Source organism: Grampus griseus, assembly GCF_964374135.1.
Source record: "Grampus griseus genome assembly, chromosome: 12".
NCBI classification, from domain to species: domain Eukaryota; kingdom Metazoa; phylum Chordata; class Mammalia; order Artiodactyla; family Delphinidae; genus Grampus; species Grampus griseus.
The window spans coordinates 49,944,568-49,969,268 of record NC_139006.1 but is presented as its reverse complement, the minus strand read 5'-3'; the positions used below and the strand labels follow the sequence as shown (position 1 = coordinate 49,969,268).

Below are 24,701 nucleotides of genomic sequence, written 5' to 3'. Positions count from 1 at the left end.
GGAAAAATACAGTCCGACAAGAATTGCATTTTTCTGCTGTGCGCCATGATTTCCGATGATCGTCAGTTTTCGCCGAGAGAAGCAATAAGTTTATTCCTAGACTCTCACTACCCTTTTCCAGCATGTGTGTGGAGGTGGGAAAAACAGAAGGGGATGGAGGATAGGGGTTCTTTTAAGGGCAAATCTCTGTAATTCCATTTGCTCTTCTTACTCCCGTCCCTTGTACTACGAGACTATAAATTACCCAAACTGGCTCGCCTTTCCCCCAAATGCTCTCTGTCTCCAGGAGATCAGCACAGCTCACGGAAGACTCAGAAGCACAACGGATGAACACAGCTGATTGCCCAGTGGGTTGAGAGCAAATATCAGAGAAATGGAAGAGGAGAGGAAGAAGAAAGAAAGGCAAATGGAAGAAGAGTAGAAAAACTGGATGGGAGAATTGAGTTACTTTTTAAAAAATGGAGTAGCTAATAGGCTTATTTAATGAGTGACACTGCTTTTGTTTAACAGATTTTTTTTTTTTTAATTTCCCGAGAGGCAGATGGATAGGGCCCAAAGAGATGAATAAGTTGTCTGAATACAGTTCTAAGTCAGATAGTTCAAGAGACACAACTTCCTTTGGCAGAAAATTTGAATTATAAAGCAGGCAAGGTAAAATATTTGAGATTTGAATCCAAGTAACTGCATGTTATGAGCTAAAGATATCAACAACAATAAGAACAATTCATGCTTTCGGTAAACTTTTTCTCTGGCTAACCAGCCAGGGAAAATATTGCAAATAAAAATAAATCAAGATGAAAAGTAAATTGTAAAAACAAAGACATAACCAGTTTTGAACACACTGTCTTCTGAACCAGCATCATATTCCCTTTTTCTGCCTCCTGGGAAAGGCTGAAGTGAGACTTGAATCTAGGGACAACTGTTCTGGGACAGGGCCTAAGGAACTCATTTCCTGCAACAGGAAATGCTGAGAGAGAAGCCATGAAATGACAAGTTTATAATTGGAAAATGACTAGTTCTTAAACTGCAAAACAGTAATATGAACTCATCGTGCGTGATCTGGACCTTGATTGCTCTTTGCTCTAGCAGATGAATAAGTAGCATAAAAAAAAAAATCTGTGACTGGTAGTGCTTACAGAGAAACTAGTAAGTTCATTCTTTAAATCTTCTCCATGAGCAGAACAGGATAGATTTATAACTTTAACTAAGGGAGATAATTAGGGCAGATGCCAGATGTTCTAAATGGGAATTTAAAATAAGCTAACTTTAACCCCAATGTATATTAAAGATATGTGTAGAAGTTAAGATTATAGTAAGAGATAGGAGATAAATTATTTTCTATTTAAGGCTAGAGAATTCCCAGAGTTAGATTAAACAGTAAATAAGAACATCTAAAGATCAGATGGAGGCAATGGATTGTTCCATGTTTAAATTTCTTTAAACCTTGCTCTGAACTATATTTTATATTTAAGTTTGGATATGCCAAGAGTAATTACTTTTAACATAGAAATACTTGCTTTTATAAAAACAAAAGCACATGACGAAAGTTACGTTACTCATTTTTTTACATAACTACAACCACTGAAAGCTTACAATTCGGAGCATATGACTAAAGATTAGCAAGGTGCAACCATCCAATTTTTTTCTATCTCCTCCACCTATTCCTGATGGAGTGCCTAGGAAGAAATAGTTAATGCCAGGTATACCAAAAGTAGAAGTTCATACCTAAAACAAATACTAGAAAATGTCACATTCCTTACTAAGGTTCTCTTTCCATTACAGTAAGTTTTTAAGCCACACCTGATTTGTAACTGAGAGGTAGACTGTGAGATTTAATAAATTTTTAGAACGGACAGTCCTAATTGTGCAGTGCACCTATAAGGCCTTACTGATGAGGGAGACAGGTTAGTTCTATTAAAATTCAGAACTACTAAACAGACCTCCCTAAAACAATGACATTGGCTTAATAATTATAGATTTGATGGCCTAATTTCGGTAATGAAAAAAATTGCCTTAGGAGTTTGGGATTAACATATACATACATGTTATTTATAGGTATATTAACATATACACATTCCCATATTTAAAATAGATAACCATCAAGGACCTACTGTATACCACAGGGAATTATACTCAATATTTTGTAATAACCTATAAGGGAAAATAATATTTTATTTTACATATATATATATATATATATATAACTGAATCACTTTGCTGTACACATGAAACTAATGCAACATTTTAAATCAATTATACTTCAATTTAAAATAAAGGCTAAAAAAATTGCCTCCGTAGTAACTACTCACCGTTTTCTACATTTGCCAGTCGATGCAGAAGGGGCAGCCAGACCAGGCACTGCGGGGGAGGATCTGACATGAGTGTGTCCAAGAAACCATTTAAGGTGACTTTTTTCTGCATCAAAAAACCCATAAAAATTTAGAATCAAGAATAATCTTAATTTACCTGCTATGTAAATATCATTTGAGATAGAAGAAACAAGACATTCAATTAACCTCTAATAAATAAACAGCTTGAAACTAGTTCTGAATTTAAAACATTAATTGCTTTTTATATTTAAGCCTACATAAGACTGGATTATCTCCACTGAGGCTGAGTCAATATTTTCACAAGGAATAAAACAATTCTGAGGGGATCATTTTCATACATGAGGGACAGTATGAAAATGGTGAGGAAAGATGGAGAGTAGACATTCTCCATAAAATTTTACCCAATAGTACACCACAGCACACTCGACAATTCCCGTATCAGTCTTCTAAATTTGTAGAACAGCTTCCCTTTCAAAGCTCCTCAACTTCCATAAGGACTAAATATTTTGTGGTTAATGTGAATGGTTCTGCTATACAAGATTAGGAGTGAATCCTGTTCGGAGGGAGCTATCCTTCCCTGTTAGAAAAGAACACTCTAAATTAAAAAAAAATTCTCTTCTCTACTTTCTTTATGTATCTTTTCTTACAGTTCAGTCGGATTCTGTGTCATTATCCTGGGCTTTTCTGATGCAGAAAAGAAATGTATTTTATCTATAAGTTTCTTTCAAAATGAAAAAATAAGAAGTTATATTAATATATGATATTTTCATAGTATGAATGACAAAAAATTTACATGCAAAAATCACTACTTTATTTAAATTTTTGAATTAGAATATCAAGGTGGATGGGATAGTTTTATATTTTTAGACAAGAAATCAGCCCTGAAGAGCTACAGTGCCTTTTCAAGGCTTAAACCTTACACTTGTCCTTGTAATTCACAAAACAACTGTCTTGGTACCCTTCTATTAATGTTTTCTTATTGGCAGATATTTACAGTTTTAGCTTTACCTCATAATACTAAATAAGCTTTTTATAGGGTTGTTATTAGCATTATAATTAAAAGATAAATTATGTAAAGTATAAGTAATGAGACAGTAGTTTTTCAAAAGTTACTACGATTCATATGTCTAAAATAATACTGTGTTTCAAACCAATCACTTGGGGCGAATTTGCAATGAAGCAATTAAAGCAATTTTGGAATTTCATCATTCGAATTGCTGCTATAGCCAGTTTATGAAGCACAAAAATAAACTGGTCTTATTATTTTTATTAGTGTTGCCTCTTTTTGTACTTTACATGATTTTATCTATTTTGACCATTCATCATACTGGCTAAAAATCACTACTGGAAGTCAAGAAATGCTACTACGATTTCCACATACATAAATTTCTCATCATTGAGGGTATATAAAAGATTATATAATAGGCAGTCTCTAGGATATTTCAAAAGGAATTTTGAGCAATGGCAACATCCTATAAATTTTTTTGAATAGATAAATTCTATTAGATTAAAAAAGTCCTATTATTCTGGCTGACTTTTAATGAGAAATATTCTGAGGCATTAGTATATTTCCTGAGGATTCTACAATGCACTACCTAAAATCAACAAATGTACAAACAAGTAAATCCAGGGGCAGAGAGATCAGTTTGGGGTTTAATGCAATAGGCCAGGCAATCGAGGATGATGAGGAGAGAGATCTGAGAAAATTCAGGAAGGTGAAATCAGTAGGACTTGGTGATTGATGAGAAGTTCTGGGTGAAGAAGTTGTACAGAAGGAGGCTTAGGTGAATGGATCCATTCTGAGGTCACCAACTCGTAAGGGAAAGGGAACTCCAAAGAGGAGTATGCTTTAGCTGGGGACAGAGGCCAGGTATCTAAGCCAGCCTGGGGGTGAGGGCGTGGGAAAGGCCAGAAAGGCTTCCTGGGTGAGAACCCATCCTCCTCACCGCCCCCCCCTCCCGCCCCGCCCAGCGGCAGTAGAGTTTGATACTTAAAGTATCAAGCCATCCCTTCTCTTATTGAGTGTATGGATACATTTATAATTCTATATAAATCCATGACCTACGGGGATGCCCAAGGCACCACCTTTGACCTCTTAGATCACCAAGTAAACAGACAGATGAGGTTTACTAGCTGGAGGTAAATGCAGCTTTTCAGTGGCTGCTAAGCACTGATTTCTTATTTAACGGATCCTTTTAGAGGACATACTTGGTTAGTTCGGATTTTTAAAAATTGTAAACAAATCTTCAGTTTATGGATTTCTAAATCTCCACTATGCTGTGCTGAAGAATAGTTCTAGACACGTAGATTTTCCACATGACTGGAGAGATACAAACACGGAGAGTCCCCCAAACTAAGCAGCTTCCCTTGGCTGACTTGTACCACCCCCAGTTAAAACATGTTGCTCTGAGCCCCAGTGTAGTGGACGATTTAGGGCCTCCCAGATGGCATGGGGCATGTGCTGTGATTCCTTTCTTGTCTCCTTTGCTAAACGTTGGTGAAGCTCGGTGCTGGGTCAGACTCATGTTTCATGTGAGGCTGAGTAACAATTCAACCCTTTTGATAGTGTGGTGGTAATGATGTTTCCGAGGGTATAGCGTTGCTGCAGGGGTTAAATTAGACAATGCAAATAAAGAACTTAGCATGATGCCTGGTTCATGGTCAGGAAACACCACCTATTATGATTATCCAAATGTGTTGAGTTCAGTTACTGACTCAGAGGTCATTTGTCAGAAGCTGGAAGATACACTACAAGTTACCATGAAGAAGTAGTGACTCGGAGTGACACACAGGAGAGCAGCCACTGAGAGATACTTCCTTAAACAAGTTTTCTCCTACCTGTTGAGAGAAACAGGATCTAGCTGACTGTTCTGTGTAACCAAATGAAGGCCCTTCAAACACTGCTGTGGGTAGTTTGAGAACTTCCCGCAGGAACTGATCGTATCGTCCATAAACCATCACCCCACTGGAGTCAGAAATCATTGAGAAAATATCTGATGGATGGAAAAGGAAAGATCTTTATTCATCACATAAAGATTCCCCACTGTTTTAGTTCAATATATCTACTGCAAATAACAAAAAACATGGCAGAAACTAAATATTTAATTTATTATGAAAGAATAATATGAAAACTAGTTTTTATGCTGAGATATTCCTGGCATGGTGTTTTCTCTGGTGTCTTTCTGTCGATGATTCTGGCAAACAGCATTAACTAGTAATTTGGATAAAATTAGCATATTTTGATAAGACAGAGAACATCACATTTTTAGTTTGAGGTCAATTATCAACTCATATATAACTCGACGGGAGGAATTTTTGTATATGTGAGAAATATGCTTACCTCTTTTGAAATACACAATGAAAATATTACGACAATGTTAGGGTGTGTGTGTATCTAGCAAGTGAGCTATTTACCCGTCTATATTGTCACTAAAACGTTTGGGTTTTGGTTTAAGATATTGAAAAATGAAAGACATAATGGGGATAAGGATGCAATGAAAACACTTGATTAACTTCCCACAGAAGCAGAAAACTTCCTATAAATCAAGTGTTCTGGGTGGAAGGCAATTGATTTATGGGGAAGGGTCTTTTGCCTCATGCAGTCGAGAGGAAGCCTGGCCTTGCCGACGATCAGTGAGGTAAAGTCAGGGTTCCAGATTATTCTCAGCAGAGCCACTGGCTTCACTGAGCCTCTTTTCTTCAGTTTCTGCCACTGTGGGCACTTCATGAATATTACTGGCATAATTTCCCAAGGTACTCTATAATTCCTCTGTGGAGATCACTACTGGAAGGAAAGGGTTGGTTGGCTATTATATGGTTTGTCACCATGCTAGATTGTAACTAGGCCAGCACAGCTGCTGGGATAAACTGTTGTAAAGTCAATATGCTACCTCTGCTCATTTTGGACTTAATTTTTCAAGGTCAAAATGTAATCTGGGGGCATTGTTTTACACCGCAGCCAGATGTTAAGCATATTATAGGCTTTTATTGGATTATGTTTTGAGGATGTGAATTGGCTCTCATTTTCTTTAAATAGTCCACTTACAAAGGGTTTCTATTGTGTTTAAAATAGTTAATCAATTATGAAGCTACAGCAATTCTACACGAGCAACAAAAATTAATGTTGTTCTCATTCACTTTCACAATATTGTTTACTTAGTGAATTTCATCTCTCATGTTTCATTATAACTAGTCAAAAAAAGAAGTTGCCAACAGCAAAAAAAACCCCCAAAAAACCAAAAACAAAACTCTTGTATAATTCCACATATAGAAACTCAAGAATTCCAATCAAAAGGAGGAACAAGAAACCTTGAAGAGGTAAGTGTACTTTCTCATTAAAGCTGCCATGCTGTTTGTTTGGGGGCCGGGTGGTTAACTGTAATTTGGCCATCCTGCTGAACTTCTAGATTTGGATTTTCTAGGCCAGTTGAAAAGTAGCTTAGGCTTTTCAAATCTCCCACTGAAATAATTTAAACAACATCTCTAACTAGAGTAAAAGCAGAAGGGGTACCAACAGTGACCTTTCACAAACTTGAAGCTAATATTAAATTCATTTGTACTGATGAAGTTCTACGAAGCAACCGCCAAACTAGGGCTCAGTCCCTGGGATTAAAGGGAAGTGGCTGTTAACGACCACTCAGGTTTTTTTTTTTTTTTTTCTTTTTTTGCGGTACGTGGGCCTCTCACTGTCGTGGCCTCTCCCGCCGCGGAGCACAGGCTCCGGACGCGCAGGCTCAGCGGCCATGGCTCACGGGCCCAGCCGCTCCGCGGCATGTGGGATCCTCCCGGACCGGGGCACGAACCCGCGTCCCCTGCATCGGCAGGCGGACTCCCAACCACTGCGCCACCAGGGAAGCCCGACCACTCAGGTTTTTAAAAAGAAATGAGGGGACTCTGAGGAAGCTCTCAACATGGTATGTGTTTGTACCTTAATCTTGGGCCCTCTGTTTTATATATATATATATATATATATATATACACACACACACACTCATATATATACACACATATATATACACATATATGCAGTATTCTTATAACATGGAATATATGTGTATCTATACAATACAGAGGGCTGTTTCAAGGATTAAGCTAGTTACTAGATGAAAAGCACACAGATGCATACTTGGCACCTATATATGGTACAGAAATGTTATCTGTTTTTATTATTAATTTTATATCACACTTTTCTGCCATTTACCTTATATGTTTAGACTTTGCCTCTCCAATAGGACTGTTCTATAAGGTTCTAAATCATAGTCTAAATTACCTTTGTGTTTCCTGCAGCACCTTACAATGATACTTCAGAAGAACTTACATTCATTGATTTATTAAACTAAAATTAACCTGGCACCTAATAAACATGAAATTGTGCTAAGCAATGGTTATACAGAAAAATGAGGACATGGTTCTTGCCCTCTGGGAGGTCCCAGTCTGTTGGGGATGACAGAGATGTGGTTGCATCCTGGATGACACGACATCATGTACGGTGACAAGGTGGTGTGAGTACAGGAGCGGTAGGGTGTACAGGGTGCAGCAGGAGCTCAGAGAGAGGGTTCCTAGAGCGAGGATTGAGTCAGGGAAGATTTCCTTACAAAGGGGACTTCTAAGCCAAGTATAAAGAACTATCAGTAATGAAGGAGGTACTGAAGAATTAAAGACAGGCCAGCAAGTTAGAAATATTACCCTGGAGGTAAGCTTGGAGGCCGAACAACCTGTTCAGTAATAGAAACTCAGGAAATACAAGGTGTTTGCCATAAACAAGCCCTCCCCAGAAGCTTTAGAATAGCACCTGACTTTCCAGGCTTATTGCACTGGATTCAGAATTCCTTAAGATCCTTAACAGCCTATAATCAGACCAAAACCAGTTTGACAGAAACAGAATATATTATATTAGGTCCGTTTATGTATAGGTAGCTATGTCCCACACCTGCAGGGTGTGCCCTCACACTCTCTGCTGCCTGGGGTACCTGATGAACACCCTGCATATTGGTTCCTGGTGGACCTGAGTACTGGAAATTGGGATGCAACCTAGGGGTTGTTGTCCCTTTTAAAGCATTTAAAGCAGCTTTTAAAACTCAGATTTAAAATTTCTGCTGTTTTCTACTTTTTTGCTTTTTAAAATTTCTAAATTATTTTCAGCCAACTATTCTTGCCCTGTGTTCTCCAACATGAAGGAACTAGTTGGAATGAACTAAATCTCTTTCATTCCTATGCACAAAAATAGAAAAACTGCCAAACAAGCGTAGTTGGCATATTGGCGTAAAGTGAATTAGAATTTAAAGAAGGAAAATCCAAGACATTCCATATCCTTTCATTTTATTTTTCTTATTATAAAGGCAATGCTTATTATAAAATCATTACTCCGCCTGTTTTATGATTAAATGCCAGCCAGCAAAAGAAGACGAAAGAAAACCCACAATTCCACTTACCAAGAGTCAACCACGGTAAATGGGAGTGTTCCCTTAATTTCTCTTTCTGATTTTTCATTGTTGATGTATAGGAATGCCAGAGATTTCTGTGCATTAATTTTGTATCCTGCAACCTTACCAAATTCACTGATTAGTTCTAGTAGCTTTCTGGTGTCATCTTTAGGATTTTCTATGTATAGTATCATGTCATCTGCAAACAGTGACAGTTTTACTTCTTTTTAAATTTGTATTCCTTTTATTTCTTTTTCTTCTAATTGCCGCGGCTAGGACTTTCAAAACTATGTTGACTACGAGTTGTGAGAGTGGACATCCTTGTCTTGTTCCTGATCTTAGTGGAAATGCTTTCAGTTTTTCACCATTGAGCATGATGCTTGCTGTGGAGGGGAAGCTGGGACAAAGTGAGAGAGTGGCATGGACATATATACACTACCGAATGTAAAATAGATAGCTAGTGGGAAGCAGCCGCGTAGCACAGGGAGATCAGCTCGGTGCTTTGCGACGACCTAGAGGGGTGGGATAGGGAGGGTGGGAAGGAGGCTCAAGAGGGAGGGGATATGGGGATATATGTATGCATATGGCTGATTCACTTTGCTGTACAACAGAAACTAACACAGTATTGTGAAGCAATTATACTCCAATAAAGGTCTATTAAAAAAAAAGTCAAAAAAAAAAAAGTCAACCATGGCTGTCTGTGGGTGGATTTGCCCATATTTATTTGTTCATTCAGCCAATGAACATTGTTCATTCTGTTTGAACAATTCAATTTGTTCATTCAATCACTGAAATATTGGTGACTAAGGATACTCATTTCTGATTAACATTTTGGAGAGGTTCTTCCAACCAAACTGCTTTTAGCTAAATTGTTTTGGGCCAAATTGCTTTCAACTGACTTACCTTGAAATCATTAAAACTACCTTTCTGGGATTAACTATATAGTGACTCCTCATTCAGAGAACTGGGGCACGTTCAGGTCTGCTGCTCTGCCAGAAGGTACCGTGAAATGTCATGATCACACAGTCTGTTTCTCTACAGAATTTGTGACTCTCTGAAGCTTATTTCTGCACACTGGAGAACAGTTTCTTTCCAGTGGGACTCGTGCATTTGTGACTTCTTTCACTGAGCTGCAGAGGATTGACTTTGGCCCCTGGAAAGCATGCACGCTTTGCTCACTGATCGTGGGTATTTGGTGAATGATGGGATGGGGTGAGAAAACAGCACTGGAGCAGTTACACTGTTTGCTTTGAAATCCCAGACTTGTGGGAGAACTTTGAGGGATTTGACAAGTGGTAAAGATCTGCTCGAACACTTAGTTAAATCTTGAATTTTGTAACTGTGCTGATGTCATTTGTTGCTTACCTGACAACCATCCCCTTCAGCTTTACTGGCCCCAAATTTCATCCTGGGCTATGGGAAAGCAGTGGCCCTTCTCAGCCCAGGAGGTTAGAATGACTGGAACACTCCCTGACCATCAGGGGCACTCCTTTCCTGTTAGCAGTGGTTGATGTAGTAATTGGTCTGTGATGCCACCCTGGCCATGAGATGTAAGGGCTGGGGGCCTCTGGAGTGGGTGTGACTCCTGAAATTGCTGTACCCCCTTTTACCTTCAGGAGAAGGATAAAATCTGACACAGAGGAGAGCTGAGTGGAAAGATGGAAAGCACCTGGGGCCTTGATGGTCAGCATGAACCTGGTTAGTGAAACGCTCTGAGGAGTTCTGAAGCGCAGAAAACTGGTTTTCTCAGTTTTCCTCAAACTTATTTTATTAAGGGACCCTTTTCTCCAAGTACCTAACATTGAATAAGTATTTGGAAATGTTTCTTAAGACTTTGGAAAAAACCTTTACCTACTGTCCTCAGCGTAAGTGGCCAAGGGTGACATGGGGTCAGTAGGCAAGGCCCTCAGGAGTTTCTTCTTCTGCCCTGGTTCATTTTGCTAAACTTTCTCTTCCCAGCCTAACCCTGAAGGAAATGCTTTAGGGATTACTCTAAGTTATTTTTTTTAAAAGAACATTGTTTCTGCCACCTTCTAATTTAGCTGTTATCCTCAATCAAGTACTGAGGTAGATGTCTTTAAAGTTTTACACCTTTCAGGCTAACTGAAGAGAGACTAAACTGGACCTTGTAGGGTCTGCTTGGGCTTCTCTGAAACTTGAGTGCACTTGGCTGGTCCATGAAAGGAGGTTCCTGGGAGTGAGGGAAGATGTGTGGTTATGTGGGGTTCCCCTTATCTACTGCTCCAATGACGTAACTCTTCTTGGAACATGTCTGGGGAAATTCCAAAGGAATAAAGGTCCCCCTCCACCCCGACCCCGGTATCCTTCTTTATTCTTCCTCTGTTAGTGCATCAAGAAGCAAGAGATTACATTCAGCAGCGGACAGGCAGCAGGTGACAAAAGAGCCTAAAGGCTGTGAGTCATGGAGGCCTGCAGCCAACAGAGACCCTACAGGTACCTAACAAAGTCCCCAAGTTTAGGATGGAGAAGGAAGTTGAGGACTAAAGAAGTGAAGTGATTTCCACAGAATAATCAGCAAATTAGTCACACAGCTGGGCCTGCAACCTGGGACTCCCAATTCCCACGACAGTGCTCTTTGTCATACGGCATTATAACTCAGACTCATAATATTTAGGGTAAGGGAGAGGGTTACATGGCAACTTCTTTTCAAAACAGCCACCTATACATGATTTTAAACTAGTTAGAAATGAAAATGCTTGCCCGCTATACACCCACTCTAGGCCTACTGAACCAAAAATTCTGGAAATGAGACCCAGAAATCCATTTTTTTTTAAAGCCCTCCAGGTGACTCCATATACACTAAAATTTGAAAACCACTGGTGTACGGGGAAAAAGTCAGGGTTCAATTCCTGGTACCATCTGTGATTAACTCTCTATGTCTCAGCTTCTTTACCTAAAACATGTGAACAAATCAGAAAACTCTCACTTTTGTTGGTTAAAAAACTACCACATTTAGTGACAAAATGTACACAAAAGGCCCATAATCACTCAACACTCTAGCTATCATGTCTTTATTGGCATCAGTTAATTCTCAGTTTATAGTTTCTGTACATAATTCCTATGCCTACACTCTGGCAATGTCTACTTTGGAAACTTTGGAGTGCCCAGTGATTTGAACAGCATTGGTGGAGAAGAATGAGGAATTGTGCCGGGAACTTTGACTTGAGATGATCAAGAAACGGAAGGTTGCCCAACATGGTCTTCGTCTCTCTATGGTGATGGACTTATGCCTGTGAGGCAGTTCTACAGTAAATGAATGTGAAAGAATGTATATCTTACTTTAGTATCATGAACAGTCTAACTGGTGATCCTCAACAGGTTATAAAAAATAATAATCCATACGTAGAAGGAAAACATTCATTTCATTGACATTAATCTAATATGAAAACATTTCTAAGACAAAATCCAAGGATCAACGAAGATTATATTTCAAACAACTCTCATAGAATGAGGAAAGTCAGAAATGGTCAGGGGGACCTGGCAGGAATGGGGTAGAGGAAAACGTGGTATACAGGAGGGGTAAGCAAACAGAGATGCAGAGAATAACTTACATCTTAATTTGTCCATGATCTTCCCTCCACACAATGTGGCTAAAGCCATTTTGACAGCAAATACTGAAATTTTACCATGGCCTTCCCTGTTTAATGATGATAGAAAAAAAGAGATGTCATGTGAAGAACGTCCAATAACACAGTCTGACATTTTCTGTTCTGTAGAAACCATAGGACAACAGAGCTGCATGCATTATGTGAACATATCCATTTTAAAAAAGGTTATGAATACATTTCAACACGTTTCTGAAAAACTCCTCTATTCGATGTTTCCTTTTTTCAAGCGATTGCAGAATCTTTAAGTTATTCTTTGTCTATGCCCCTTGCTCAAAGCATAGACTGGTAGCCATAGAAATATGTGCTATTTACCTGGAGAGGAAAATTACAGAACATTGTTTTCACTTTGGGTTTCATAAAATAATTTTATGTATGATGATGCCACAGTTTCTATAATTTATTTAAACAAGGCTTCAGAAAAATCTTAAGTTGTGTGTGTCAGGTAATTCCTGAATTTTAAAAGAGTTAGGGTTAATATGGAGACGTTTTCATCACACTTTTTTTTCAACAATCATTTCCTACCCACAAGCCAACTGTCCTTAAAAGTGATCCATTTACTTTTCAAAGGGAGTTGGTATTTTAAAGGGGCAAAAGTAAGAGCTCTTTTGAATAGTTCTCCTACCTAAATGACATGAGAGCAGCCAAATCTTTGTTGATTCAAGAGGTATAACTAACTTGTCCTTCACAAAATGTGATATAAAGGGCATTCTATAAGAAGTAGAATATTTCTGCTCAATGATTTTTCCAGCTGGAATAAACTGTTTATTATATCCTTGGAACCAGAAGTGTATCATATTAGTAATTCATTTCTTTGGTGGTTGCTACTCTTAAGAATGATCAAAAGAGTTATTTAAAATAATAATGTAGCTGAAAGGTAAGTAGAGTCTGTATTGACAAGGGTTTAGTATATAGAATAAGTAATTTATATGAATAAATTCAGATATCTGACATATTAGAAGAATAAGGCATCATAAATTATTGTGTCTTTGTTCCTTACTAGACTCCAGAGAGGAATCATCTGTTATTCATCTTTGTTGCTGTCGTTCTTAGCATAGTACCTAGAAGGCAGCTAGGCAGAATGCAAAACTGACCCAGTCTTATATGCTAGTGACTATCCTGTTTATATTTCTAAGCCTAAGCAGCAGACTTACATAATTACATATTAGAAATCTTCACTTGGATATCCTGCATCAAACCAAGTATATTCAAAGTAGAACTCATTATCTTTCAAAGCCCTCTCGTAATACTCTGACCAACTAAACTACTAACCTGCTCTTCCTCCTACAGTCCCTCTTTGGGTTGTCAGAATCACCATGTACCTAGTTACCCAGAAATGAATTTTTGGCAAGAGGTCACCCTTGATTTTTTGCTCTTCCTTAATTCACTACCAACCAAATAAATGTTTGAGGTACTCAGATATACCCACTTCACTGTATATTAAACCCACTTCCTTCTTTCCCTTCCGACTGCCATGGCTTCTATCAGCTCTTGCTTTAACACTGTAATAACTTCTTTTTTTTTTTTTATAAATGTATTTATTTTATTTTTGTCTGCGTTGGGCCTTCGTTGCTGTGTGCGGGCTTTCTCTAGTTGCGGCGAGCGGGGGCTACTCTTCCTTGCGGTGTGTGGGCTTCTCATTGCGGTGGCTTCTCTTGTTGCTGAGCACGGGCTCCAGGTGTGCAGGCTTCAGTAGTTGCGGCATGTGGGCTCAGTAGTTGTGGCTCGCGGGCTCCAGAATGTAGGCTCAGCAGCTGTGGCACACGGGCTCAGTTGCTCCAAGGCATGTGGGATCCTCCTGGACCAGGGCTCGAACCTGTGTCCCCTGCATTGGCAGGCAGACCCTTAACCAACGCGCCACCAGGGAAGCCCTGTAATAACTTCTTAAATGATCTCTCTGCTTGCACACTCATATCACAGATCTGACCATGTTACAGTCAGAGCCCTGTATTCGCGGTTCTGCATCTGCGGATTTAAGCAACCGTGGGTGGATATAGGGGTTGTCTGTAGGAGACTTGAGCATCCCTGGGTTTTGGTATTAGTAGGCGGTCCTGGAACCAAACCCCTGCAGATACCGAGGGATGATGGTACTTCATTATTTATAACCCTGTTGCCTCCGTTTGCCCGCGGGATATAGTTCTAACCTTATCTGTTTTCTCCAGGCTCGTCTGCTACCATTTCTGTTGCACTCCACACCACAGTGCCCTGTCAATGCCCTTTCCCCTATGCTCTGCTCAGGACTCTCCCACCCATTCATGGAGTCTCAGCTCAATATCATCATTCACTCTGCTCCGAAAACAGTTCTTCCCCTGATGTGGAAGCGATCACTCTTCCCTTTACTTTTACCTATTATTTGGCATCTGTCACTCACCTATCACCGAATGACCTTGATTTGTTTATTTACGTGTCTGCATGTATTTCGACTCCACACTGTGAGATCCTTGGGGGCAGAAATTATGTCCTCTCAATTAATTGAATTCCCAGTGCCTCACATTTTGTCTCACATAGCGTTAGTGAACAATAAATTCCTTATATTAATTAATGACTATTAATCATTATAATAGGTGCCCTAGAATTTTGATTAAGTGGTTTACTAATTTTGGGGCAGGTAGCTGTAATAAAAATGCAATGATTTTGTAAAAACCACCTCATTCAAAATTATTCCATATCCCCTGCATTCCCAATTGCACGGATAACTGGAAGTATCAATAACTTTACTTTAGGAAGTAATTAGCTTCTCTTCCTAAGCTGAAACATGGTTCAAGTAATAACAGGAGAGTCTACAAAGTGTGGAAGAATAGGAGTAATATAGTGATAAAGTAATCTTCAAAATGCAGAGAAATTGAAGAGTATTATATGTGAGACCTCAAGAGCAAATGCAAGTTTCTTTCAATGAGTCAGAGAGAACAATTTATTTTTATTTTTATTTTTTATGCAGTTCACATTTTCAACATTTACTTTAGAGTAGTTTAAGATCTGTAAAACCCAGTGCTTTGAAATGGTCTGGGGTTAATTTCAGGATTAATTTCCATATTTTTTTCCACATCTTTATTGGAGTATAATTGCTTTACAATGTTGTGTTAATTTCTGCTGTACAACAAAGTGAATCAGCTATATGTATACATATATCCCCATATCCCCTCCCTCTTGAGCCTCCCCCCCACCCTTCCTATCCCACCCCCTAGGTGGTCACAAAGCATCGAGTTGATCTCCCTGTTCAATGCAGCAGCTCCCCACTAGCCATCCATTTTACATTTGGTGGTGTATATATGTCAATGCTACTCAGAGAGGACAATTTAACTCAAGAAAGAGGACAGACCACAGATGATGTTGGGACAGAGAGCTCTCCAGAGGATGAAATGATGATAGCTCACAGGTGAATTCTTAAACCTTAGCTTTTAATGCAGAAGGTCCTAGGGAGATTACCAGTCCTGTATTGTTGCTGGAAATGCAAGATTACTGCTATTAAACCCAAGAGTGGTCGTATCAGAGCTATTTTGCCAAATCGACATAATAAATCTAGATAAATCACCCAGTGGAGGGCGGCTCAATGAGAGTTTTGCAGGAACTGAAGGGTGAAATTAGGTCACTGGAATTTACTGGTATGTCAGATTGCAAATGTGACCCCTGTCACAAAGAAGGATTCGGGGTATGCAGGAATGTACACCGTGGGAAGCAGGCCAGTACCAGCTGAGTTCAGACCTTGCTCAGCCCTGGCACTGGATAAACCTTTAAGGAATTGAATGACTGAGTGGAGATGGTGGACTTGGCTATGGGGAATGGAGGCACCAAAGAGTTAAATACAAAGGGATCTTTTTTTTTTTTTTTTTTTTTCAAAGGGATCTTTTAAAAGAACATTATCAGTAGATATAACAGGATGAAGAAAAGGGGTGGAAAGAGAAAGATTTTCTAAAGGTCTTTGACAAGGTTCCACACCAAAGGCCATTACTTAAACAAAGTCACCTTGGGATCAGGGTCCCTATTTTGTTGTGAAAAAAGAATTGGCATTGACACCGGAAGCAAAAATTAGGGAGAAGGTGGTACATCCCGAATGGAGAACGTAAGAGCTATTCTCATTAGGAATCTTCCTTAGTGGGGGCAGTTTGACTCATGAACAGTCAGTGAAATCTCCTAAGTATCTAAGAAGTGAAAAGTCAAGCTCTTGAGGATGGATAACAGGAAGCTCCTAGGAGTCTTGGGCAAACAAGCAGGAAAGCGGCATATTGTTCCAAAGTGAGTTCTGTACATGCAATGCCTCTAGGAGTAAAGTGGTTAAATGGCACATATGGAATGTCGGCACAATTCAGGAGGCAGACCCACCAGAGTGTGCTGAGGATGAAAAACGTAGATTGTCCCTAATGCTGCAGGGCAAATGGTGCTCCAAGAGGAGCACTAGAAAAAGTCTACACGCTTGTCTTGCTTTTATGAAAAGCTACGGCCACAGCACACCTCCAATTTCATGTGTATTTCAGATTGCCACCTCAAGAAACAACAGATGCCATATGATCCAGCAATCCCACTCCTGGACATATACCCAGAAAAACTCTTAATTTGAAGAGATACATGCACCCCAATGTTCATAGCAGCACTATTCACAGTAGCCAAGACGTGGAGTCAACATAAATGTCTGTCGACAGAGGAATAGATAAAGAAGATATGGTACATAGATACATAGAAGATATGGTACATAGATAGATAAAGAAGATATGGCTGAGTAATGGAATATTACTCAGCCACAAAAAAGAATGAAATAATGCCATTTGCAGCAACATGGATGGACCTAGAGATCATCATACTAAGTGAAGTAAGTCAGAAAGAGAAAGACAAATACCATATGACATCACTTTTATGTGGAACCTAAAAAAATGATACAAAGGAACTTATTTATAAAGCGGAAACAGACTCACAGACATAGAAAACAAACTTAGGGTGACCAAAGGGGAAGGAGGTGGGGGAGGGGTACAGTAGGAGTTTGGGATTAGCAGATACAAACTACTATATATAAAATAGATAAACAACAAGGACCTACTGTATAGCACAGGGAACTATATTCAGTATCTTGTAATAAAACATATGGAAAAGATTATGAAAAAGAAATATATATAAAAAACTGAATCAATTTGCTGTACACCAGAAACTAACACAACACTGTAAATCAACTATACTTCAATTAAAAAAATAAATTAAAAAGAAAGCGGCAACAGAGCCAAATGTGTTTGAGAGTACTGTCTGCAGTGTACAGTGTATACTGGATACAGCATACAGTGTAGCCATTAGAATCATCGACTTTTAGGGCAAGAGTGGGCCTTAGAATCAGTGATCAATGACATGACCACATAAGCTTTTATTTGCGAATGAAAGCTGCTAGGGTAAAAGGTACAGTAAAAGCTTTAAAAATAAGTTTACTACCAGCCTATCATTTTTATTAAAAGAATAATTTTACTTTTAAAGTAAAACAAAATTTTACTTATTTTAATGTTTTCTCTTTCAATGTAGAGAGAGAACAAAAGGCATATACATATTTTACTCACTTCCCCCTCACTATTTGTTTTTTTGCATCATGAAATAGATTTTTTTTTTTACGCCAATTATCCTGAAGCTTTTGCCTTGGCAAATTTTACTTTCCTGTTCTAGCTCGACATCAAAATTACCCAATTAAATTGTTACCTTGGTATTTAATTAACACCTAAAAGGATATTTAAGAGAACCAGCATATTATCAAAGGTAGAAACTAAAATTCCTTCACTAATCAATGTTTCTTTAAATTGTTTATTTCCCTTTATAACTTGTTTGCTCATTCTGAAAAATTTCAAATTTTCCTACAGGATATCTGATTGAAAATGAGAAAAGGAAAGCACTTACCCTTTGGTTAAATATATATATATATGGAGACTGGTAGAGTGTCTGTCTTAAAAACATGCATTATTTCAAAGTTTGACTCATCATCACAGAAAATGAGTAACTGCTTTACGCTGGGCTTTTTTCATGACTATACAAAGTGACAAACTGACTTCTTTTAATTAAGATACTACTTTTAGGGAAAAGTTGTCTGGGAAGGAAAATCTACTTTTGACAAGAAGGAAAAAGAACAAATAGATACTAATAGGTCTGGGATGGTAGGCTGAAGTTGGAACTGTACAAATTTAATAAACAAGAAACCTCAATAGTCAGGAGGCCAGCAGGAGGCGCTCTCCTGCCCTGCGATGATAACAGAGCCCAACCGGAAAAAGAAAGACTCCTTTCCTGGGAAGGACTCAGCCAATGAAAAGCCATGGACTCCTTGTTTACTACAGCCCTCCCAACTTCCTTTCCCCCTCTATAAAAGTGCTCTCCTTGCCTTGCCCTGTGGGGACTCTCCAGGATTGCAGACCCTGAATAGCAAGTCCTTGTTGATCCCGAATAAACCCTTTATTCTCCCCTTTCTGGAGAGATAACTGGTAGTCTATTTGCTTTAGGTCAACAGAAACAGAATATAAAATTTCTCCAAGTTCCCAAGAGAGTTCCCTGTTTGAAATTACAGAACCCCAGGACAAATATCAAGTCCCTGAAAGTGAGATTGAATCCTGACCGATTCTTTTTTGAACAGGCTCAAGGAATTATTTCTCTATTTAAGAATACTAAAACCAGGAGTTCTTCTCTTACCAACATATTTTACCAAAGCATTTGGAAAGCATTTATGATAAGCAAAGGCCCAGCACTCACACTTGGGTTTCTCACACACTTTGGTGGCTTAATTCCCTGGGAGAACTGCTTCCTCCTCTGTCTTCCACAACATGCCTCTGTCATAACACGTTTCTCCTCTGGGAATTATTTTGTTCATATGGAACACACATTTTTTAACTCAATAAATATTTATTAGCAATGTCTCAGAAGTGGGGCATATAAAGATGAATAAGACGTGGCTCCTACCCTCCAAATTTGCCCATCATCTACTTGGGAGAAGGAGTCAAAACTAGTTAATTTTAATACAACACACTTTAAGGGCAGAGTCCATGTCTTACTCAACTATCATCCCCAGTCTATTGTAGCACCTAGAACATAGCGAGTTCTTAATACATGTTAGTTAAATTAATGAATGCACAAGTTGAAATGTTCTGATTTACCACTTAAGTTTTATACTGAGCAATACTAAGTTTTGAGAAAACTACAAAGGTTAACTTAACGGCCCTTCATATTAGATGGTGCAGTCATGTGAGATGTTGAATTTAGAAGGGATCACAGACATAATTACTCTTGTTTTGGGGAGACTAAAGTTAACACGTGAACACATAGAAATAAATCCGTTATTTGGCCCTGGCATCACTTTGGGCTCCCCATAATGTTAGCAAAACATCCAGGAAAATAATTCCTCATTGCACCGGGCCAGGTGAGTTTGCCAGGAGTTTGTCTAGAATGGAGAATGGAAGGGGCCAAATCTGTTGACATGTCTCCCTCTCTCCCATGAAATCCCACCTGCCACTCAGCCAAAGTACATCTGACAGGAAGACGAGTGACATTACGGATGTTCAATTTATCTACAATTATGAAAATTCTTTGGAAAGAGCTTCCATTTTAGCAACATGTAGGGATCTTGGAACAAGGTATTTCCCACTAGTACAAAATTTTAGTGAGTAGAGAATGTGGACATCTTGGATTTAGGATGTGCTAAGAAAAAAATCACCAAGCCAAGTACATTTTAAAGAGGGGGGCACACACATAATAAAACGCCAAGAGAAGAACATTTGGTTTCGTGTGACTCTTCTCTTTTTCCTTCATCCTCACCCATCCATAGAGCCTCACATGTAAACAACACGTTTTGTTGGTGTATTTTGCAGTGCATATTCCATTGAACATCAGAATCATTTTTACAACTCAAAAGGCAGAAGGATTTTGGCAGAGTTCCAGGATTATTTCGTATCCATGCATCTGAAATAGTGCTGTGGTACCTTTCATCATGTCGGGGGCTCAGCAGTGGGATAGGATATTCAAATGGCTCAGCAAGGTTCAAGATGTCAAACAACGAGGAAAATTCCAGAATTTTGTATTCTCTATGAAAGAGTATTATACGATGGATTTGGAGCTCTGGATGGCTGTCATAAAACTGACTGTAAATCTACAGTGTAAAACGTGGTAAGTCCAAATAGCTCTTTCACATACACTCTGTCAAATATGCCTAAAGATCACAAACTGGAAAGGTTAGGAATGTGAGCATAATAATAATATCCTGTAATAAGCAGGGTAAGTCTGGGGGAAAAAAGCACATTAATTCTCATATAAAAAGATGAAACAGAAAGCGTGAATAGAGCTGAATTTAAACTGATGCCTGAAACAAAAGGATTTTCCCCCACTTGCCTCACCTAGTAGGAAGCTGTATGACCTGCAAATTATCTAACCTTTTTATGTCTCAGCTTCATCACTTACTCAACCTGAAAAATTATAATAATGTAACGCCAAACCAGTAAGATTATTGGCACACGGTAAATGCTGAGTACACCTTAGCATAATTATAATATTATTAACATCATTAGAGAATTCGCATTAAGAACTGACATAGAGAATGGACTTGAGGACACGGGGAGGGGGAAGGGTAAGCTGGGACGAAGTGAGAGAGTGGCATGGATATATATGCACTACCAAATGTAAAATAGATAGCTAGTCGGAAGCAGCCACATAGCACAGGGCGATCAGCTCGGTGCTTTGTGATCACCTAGAGGGGTGGGATAGGGAGGGTGGGAGGGAGACGCAAGAAGGAGGAGATATGGGGATATATGTATATGTATAGCTGATTCACTTTGTTATAAAGCAGAAACTAACTCACCATTGTAAAGCAATTATACTCCAGTAAAGATGTTAAAAAAAAAATCTGACTCTACATTAAAAAAAAAAGAAAAAAAGAATTGACCTCCAAAAATAGAAAAACCACCGTTTAATATATATCATTGTCCTACTTCAAGTTTTCGAATATATGTGGAAATAATATTCGCTAAAAGTGAGACCCCTGTCATATAATCTACTTTATGAGGAACTGTGCCAAGAAGGGAGGCTCCTGAATTGAAATGAGATTAAGTCAACTGACGAAAGTTGATGTTAGTGTTTCCCGGGGAAGCAGGAAGAGGGTAAAGAGAAGCACGTTAAAGTCTGTTGTGAAAATGGGATCCGCCCACATTAGTAACCATGGACATCTAGTGATCTTCTCTGTGGAGGAGAAGTGAAAACAGAGGGTATGAATCTAGATGACAGAGCAAACTTAGACCCGCTAGATTTAGTAAAAGATTGGAGATTAAGGAGGGCTTAATCTCAGAAAAAGAATGAAAAGAAATTAGTGTGATAAGAGCTAAGTCCACCTTTGATTTTCATTCATTTATTCATTCACTCACTGATTCATTATGAGCTGGATATTGGCTCAGGTGCTGTACATATAAAGAAAAAGACACGGTCCCACTTGAAAGTAGCTTGTGGGGGTCAGTCAGATAAGCAGAGAGACAGGCATCTCAAGAGACTATCAAGAGTCATGTTCAAGGAACAGTGGGACCTGGCAGAGGGTGAGCAGCTTGGCCATGAGAGCTGAAGGGCTTCACAGTGTATCAGCGTCTATGACCCCACCTCTCCAAAAGGCCATACATGATCAACTTTGAAGAATTATTTTCTAGGTAACCATTATACCTCAATAAAGGTATATATGTTTGGTTTTTTTAAAAAGAATTATTTTCATCTTGTACCTTTCCGCCATTTTTTTGTTGTTGTTACTTTCAATTCCCTAAAAAGTAATAACAGTAAAAGTCCTTAGAACACTTCAAAGAGATTTTCACCCCCACTGGGATATGGACAAGAAGGGAGAGGAAAAGGGCTGCTGAGTTAGTGGGTTCTGAAAGAGAGAGCCTCAGGGGAAGGCTCCTGCCACCAAACAGGGAAGGAGGCAAGGCAGGCCAGTTCCTGGGGGACACGGAAGGAAAGAGAGAAGAGGAGGAGACTGACTTAAGGCTCTGGTCATTTCCTTGTATTCTTCTTCCCTGTCAGCCCTGCTCCCTTCTTCTGAGACCTCCTTTCCCATGCTTCCCAGGCACACCCCTCCATTTCCCTAGAGACACTTAGAGAAGAAAGCATCTGGCTGTAGAAAGGGTCTGCTTAGAAGTTGGCTGGTTAATAGCCCACTAGGTGATATCCCTCCCAAGTATCCTTTTTTTTTTTTTTTTAAGAAGATGTTGGGGGTAGGAGTTTATTAATTAATTTATTTATTTTTGCTGTGTTGGGTCTTCGTTTCTGTGCGAGGGCTTTCTCCAGTTGTGGCAAGCGGGGGCCACTCTTCATTGTGGTGTGCGGGCCTCTCACTATCGCAGCCTCTCTTGTTGGAGAGCACAGGCTCCAGATGCGCAGGCTCAGTAGTTGTGGCTCATGGGCCTAGTTGCTCGGGGGCATGTGGGATCTTCCCAGACCAGGGCTCGAACCCGTGTCCCCTGCATTAGCAGGCAGATTCTCAACCACTGCGCCACCACAGGGAAGCCCCCAAGTATCCATTTTTAGAAGGAAAGTGATCAAGACAGAAACCTTCTAGACTGAAGGGACTGCCTATTCAGTGACAGGACGGCAAGCATGGCATAGGCCATTGGAAGCAAATGCTAGCTCTTGACAGTCTATGAATCATCCTATGTATGTAGTGATGTACTGTATCTTGAGGCTGACTTGGCCAAAGAGCAGAGAAACCTCACAACCGGGAAACTGACCAGAGCCTGCGGCAAGCATGCCTGTGTGAGAACTGAGATCCAGGGATTCTGGCGGGGAGGGGAACAGAAGGGTGCTACTCTTGGGGAACTATGGTTGTGGGAAAGTGAGTCTGGTTCTCAGGGATGCATCCAAGTCACGTGGACCTTGATCCTCATTTCAGGTCACTATTTCTTGGCAGAGTTCAACTGGCTGGGGCTGGTGAACTTTAAGGCACAAGCAAACTAATGAACGTATTTCTTTGAATACAAATTCTTATTCTTCATGGGTTTAAATTACTGTCTTTAAGTTTTTTTTTTTTACATTCCCTCTTTATAGAGTCCAGGTTGTTAAGGCGTCTCTAACTCTTTTATTTTGGATTTTTCCTCTCTTTTTCTTTTAGTATGTCCATTTAAAATACAGCAAATGAGGGGAAAATCTCCTAAATGTTTCAGTGATTTTGTACTAGCAACAGCACATCATTGATCTACCAGTATCAGGCTCATTCATGTCTACCAAAATACAGAAGGCTTCCTTAAATACTTGGGTTCTGCAAATTAATGCCATTTGCAGCAACATGGATACAAGCAGAGATTATCATACTAAGTGAAGTAAGTCAGAAGGAGAAAGACAAATACCACATGATATCATTTATATGTGGAATCTAAAATATGACACAAATTAACCTATCTACAAACAGAAACAGACTCATGGACATAGAGAACAGACTTGTGGTTGCCAAGGGGGAGGGGGTTGGGAGGGGGATGGAGTGGGAGGTTGGGATTAGCAGATGTAAGCTATTATTTATAGAATGGATAAACAACAAGGTCCTACCGTAAAGCACAGGGAACTATGTTCAGCATCCTATGATAAACCATAATGGAAAAGAATATGAAAAAGGAATGTATATATATGTATAACTGAATCACTTTGCTATACAGCAGAAATTAACACAACATTGTAAATCAATTATACTTCAATAAAAAAATAAATATTTGGGTATGATGGGATAGGTAGTAGGAAGTGACATCAGATTTCCATACTGGATCTCAATTGGATAATTAGAAGTTTACTATTATAAGAGATAGAATTGAACCGTCATTTTATTCTTGTTTCTATTCTTATATTCACTTCTAAATTGTATTTCCAGGTACTGGGACTTCCTGATGGCTCACCTCTCACATTGTCTAAAATTTCAAAATCCATCAGACAGAAAATTTGTTTTTCAGTAGAACTGCCTGTATTCATTTGCTCTGCCAAAGGAGAGCAGGCAGAAGCATCTGCAGACTGGGGTCTCTATGTGGCTGTGCCAAAGGAGAGCATGAGAAGCATCTGCAGACCGGGGTCTCTATGTGGATGTGTCTGTGAATCTCTACAATGAGATTTCTTTGGGTGGATGTGTTTCTAAATCTACTACAATGAGATTACTGAAAGAATACATCAGGGGCCTTCCTATCTGTAAGAAGATTAGGAATCAAACATTCCTTCTGAACATTTTTGTGAACTACTTTTTTTTTAACATCTTTATTGGAGTATAATTGCTTTACAATGGTGTGTTAGTTTCTGCTTTATAACAAAGTGAATCAGTTATATATATACATATATCCCCATATCTCTTCCCTCTTGCGTCTCCCTCCCTCTCACTC

General features: G+C 39.2%; 1 protein-coding gene across 5 annotated transcripts in view; it reads right to left on the bottom strand.

The window, feature by feature from the left end:
- The window catches only part of DTNA (dystrobrevin alpha), a 394,651-nt gene that overhangs the window by 69,054 nt on the left and 300,896 nt on the right, over nt 1–24,701 (bottom strand). For all 5 annotated transcript variants that reach the window (XM_082668517.1, XM_082668516.1, XM_082668515.1 and 2 more), the window contains exons 6-8: nt 12,325–12,410; nt 5,169–5,323; nt 2,310–2,415 (exon numbers count right to left, since the gene is read on the bottom strand). In XM_082668517.1, coding sequence (XP_082524643.1) covers nt 2,310–2,415; nt 5,169–5,323; nt 12,325–12,410 — 347 coding nt within the window. The remainder of the gene's footprint in view (nt 1–2,309; nt 2,416–5,168; nt 5,324–12,324; nt 12,411–24,701) is intronic.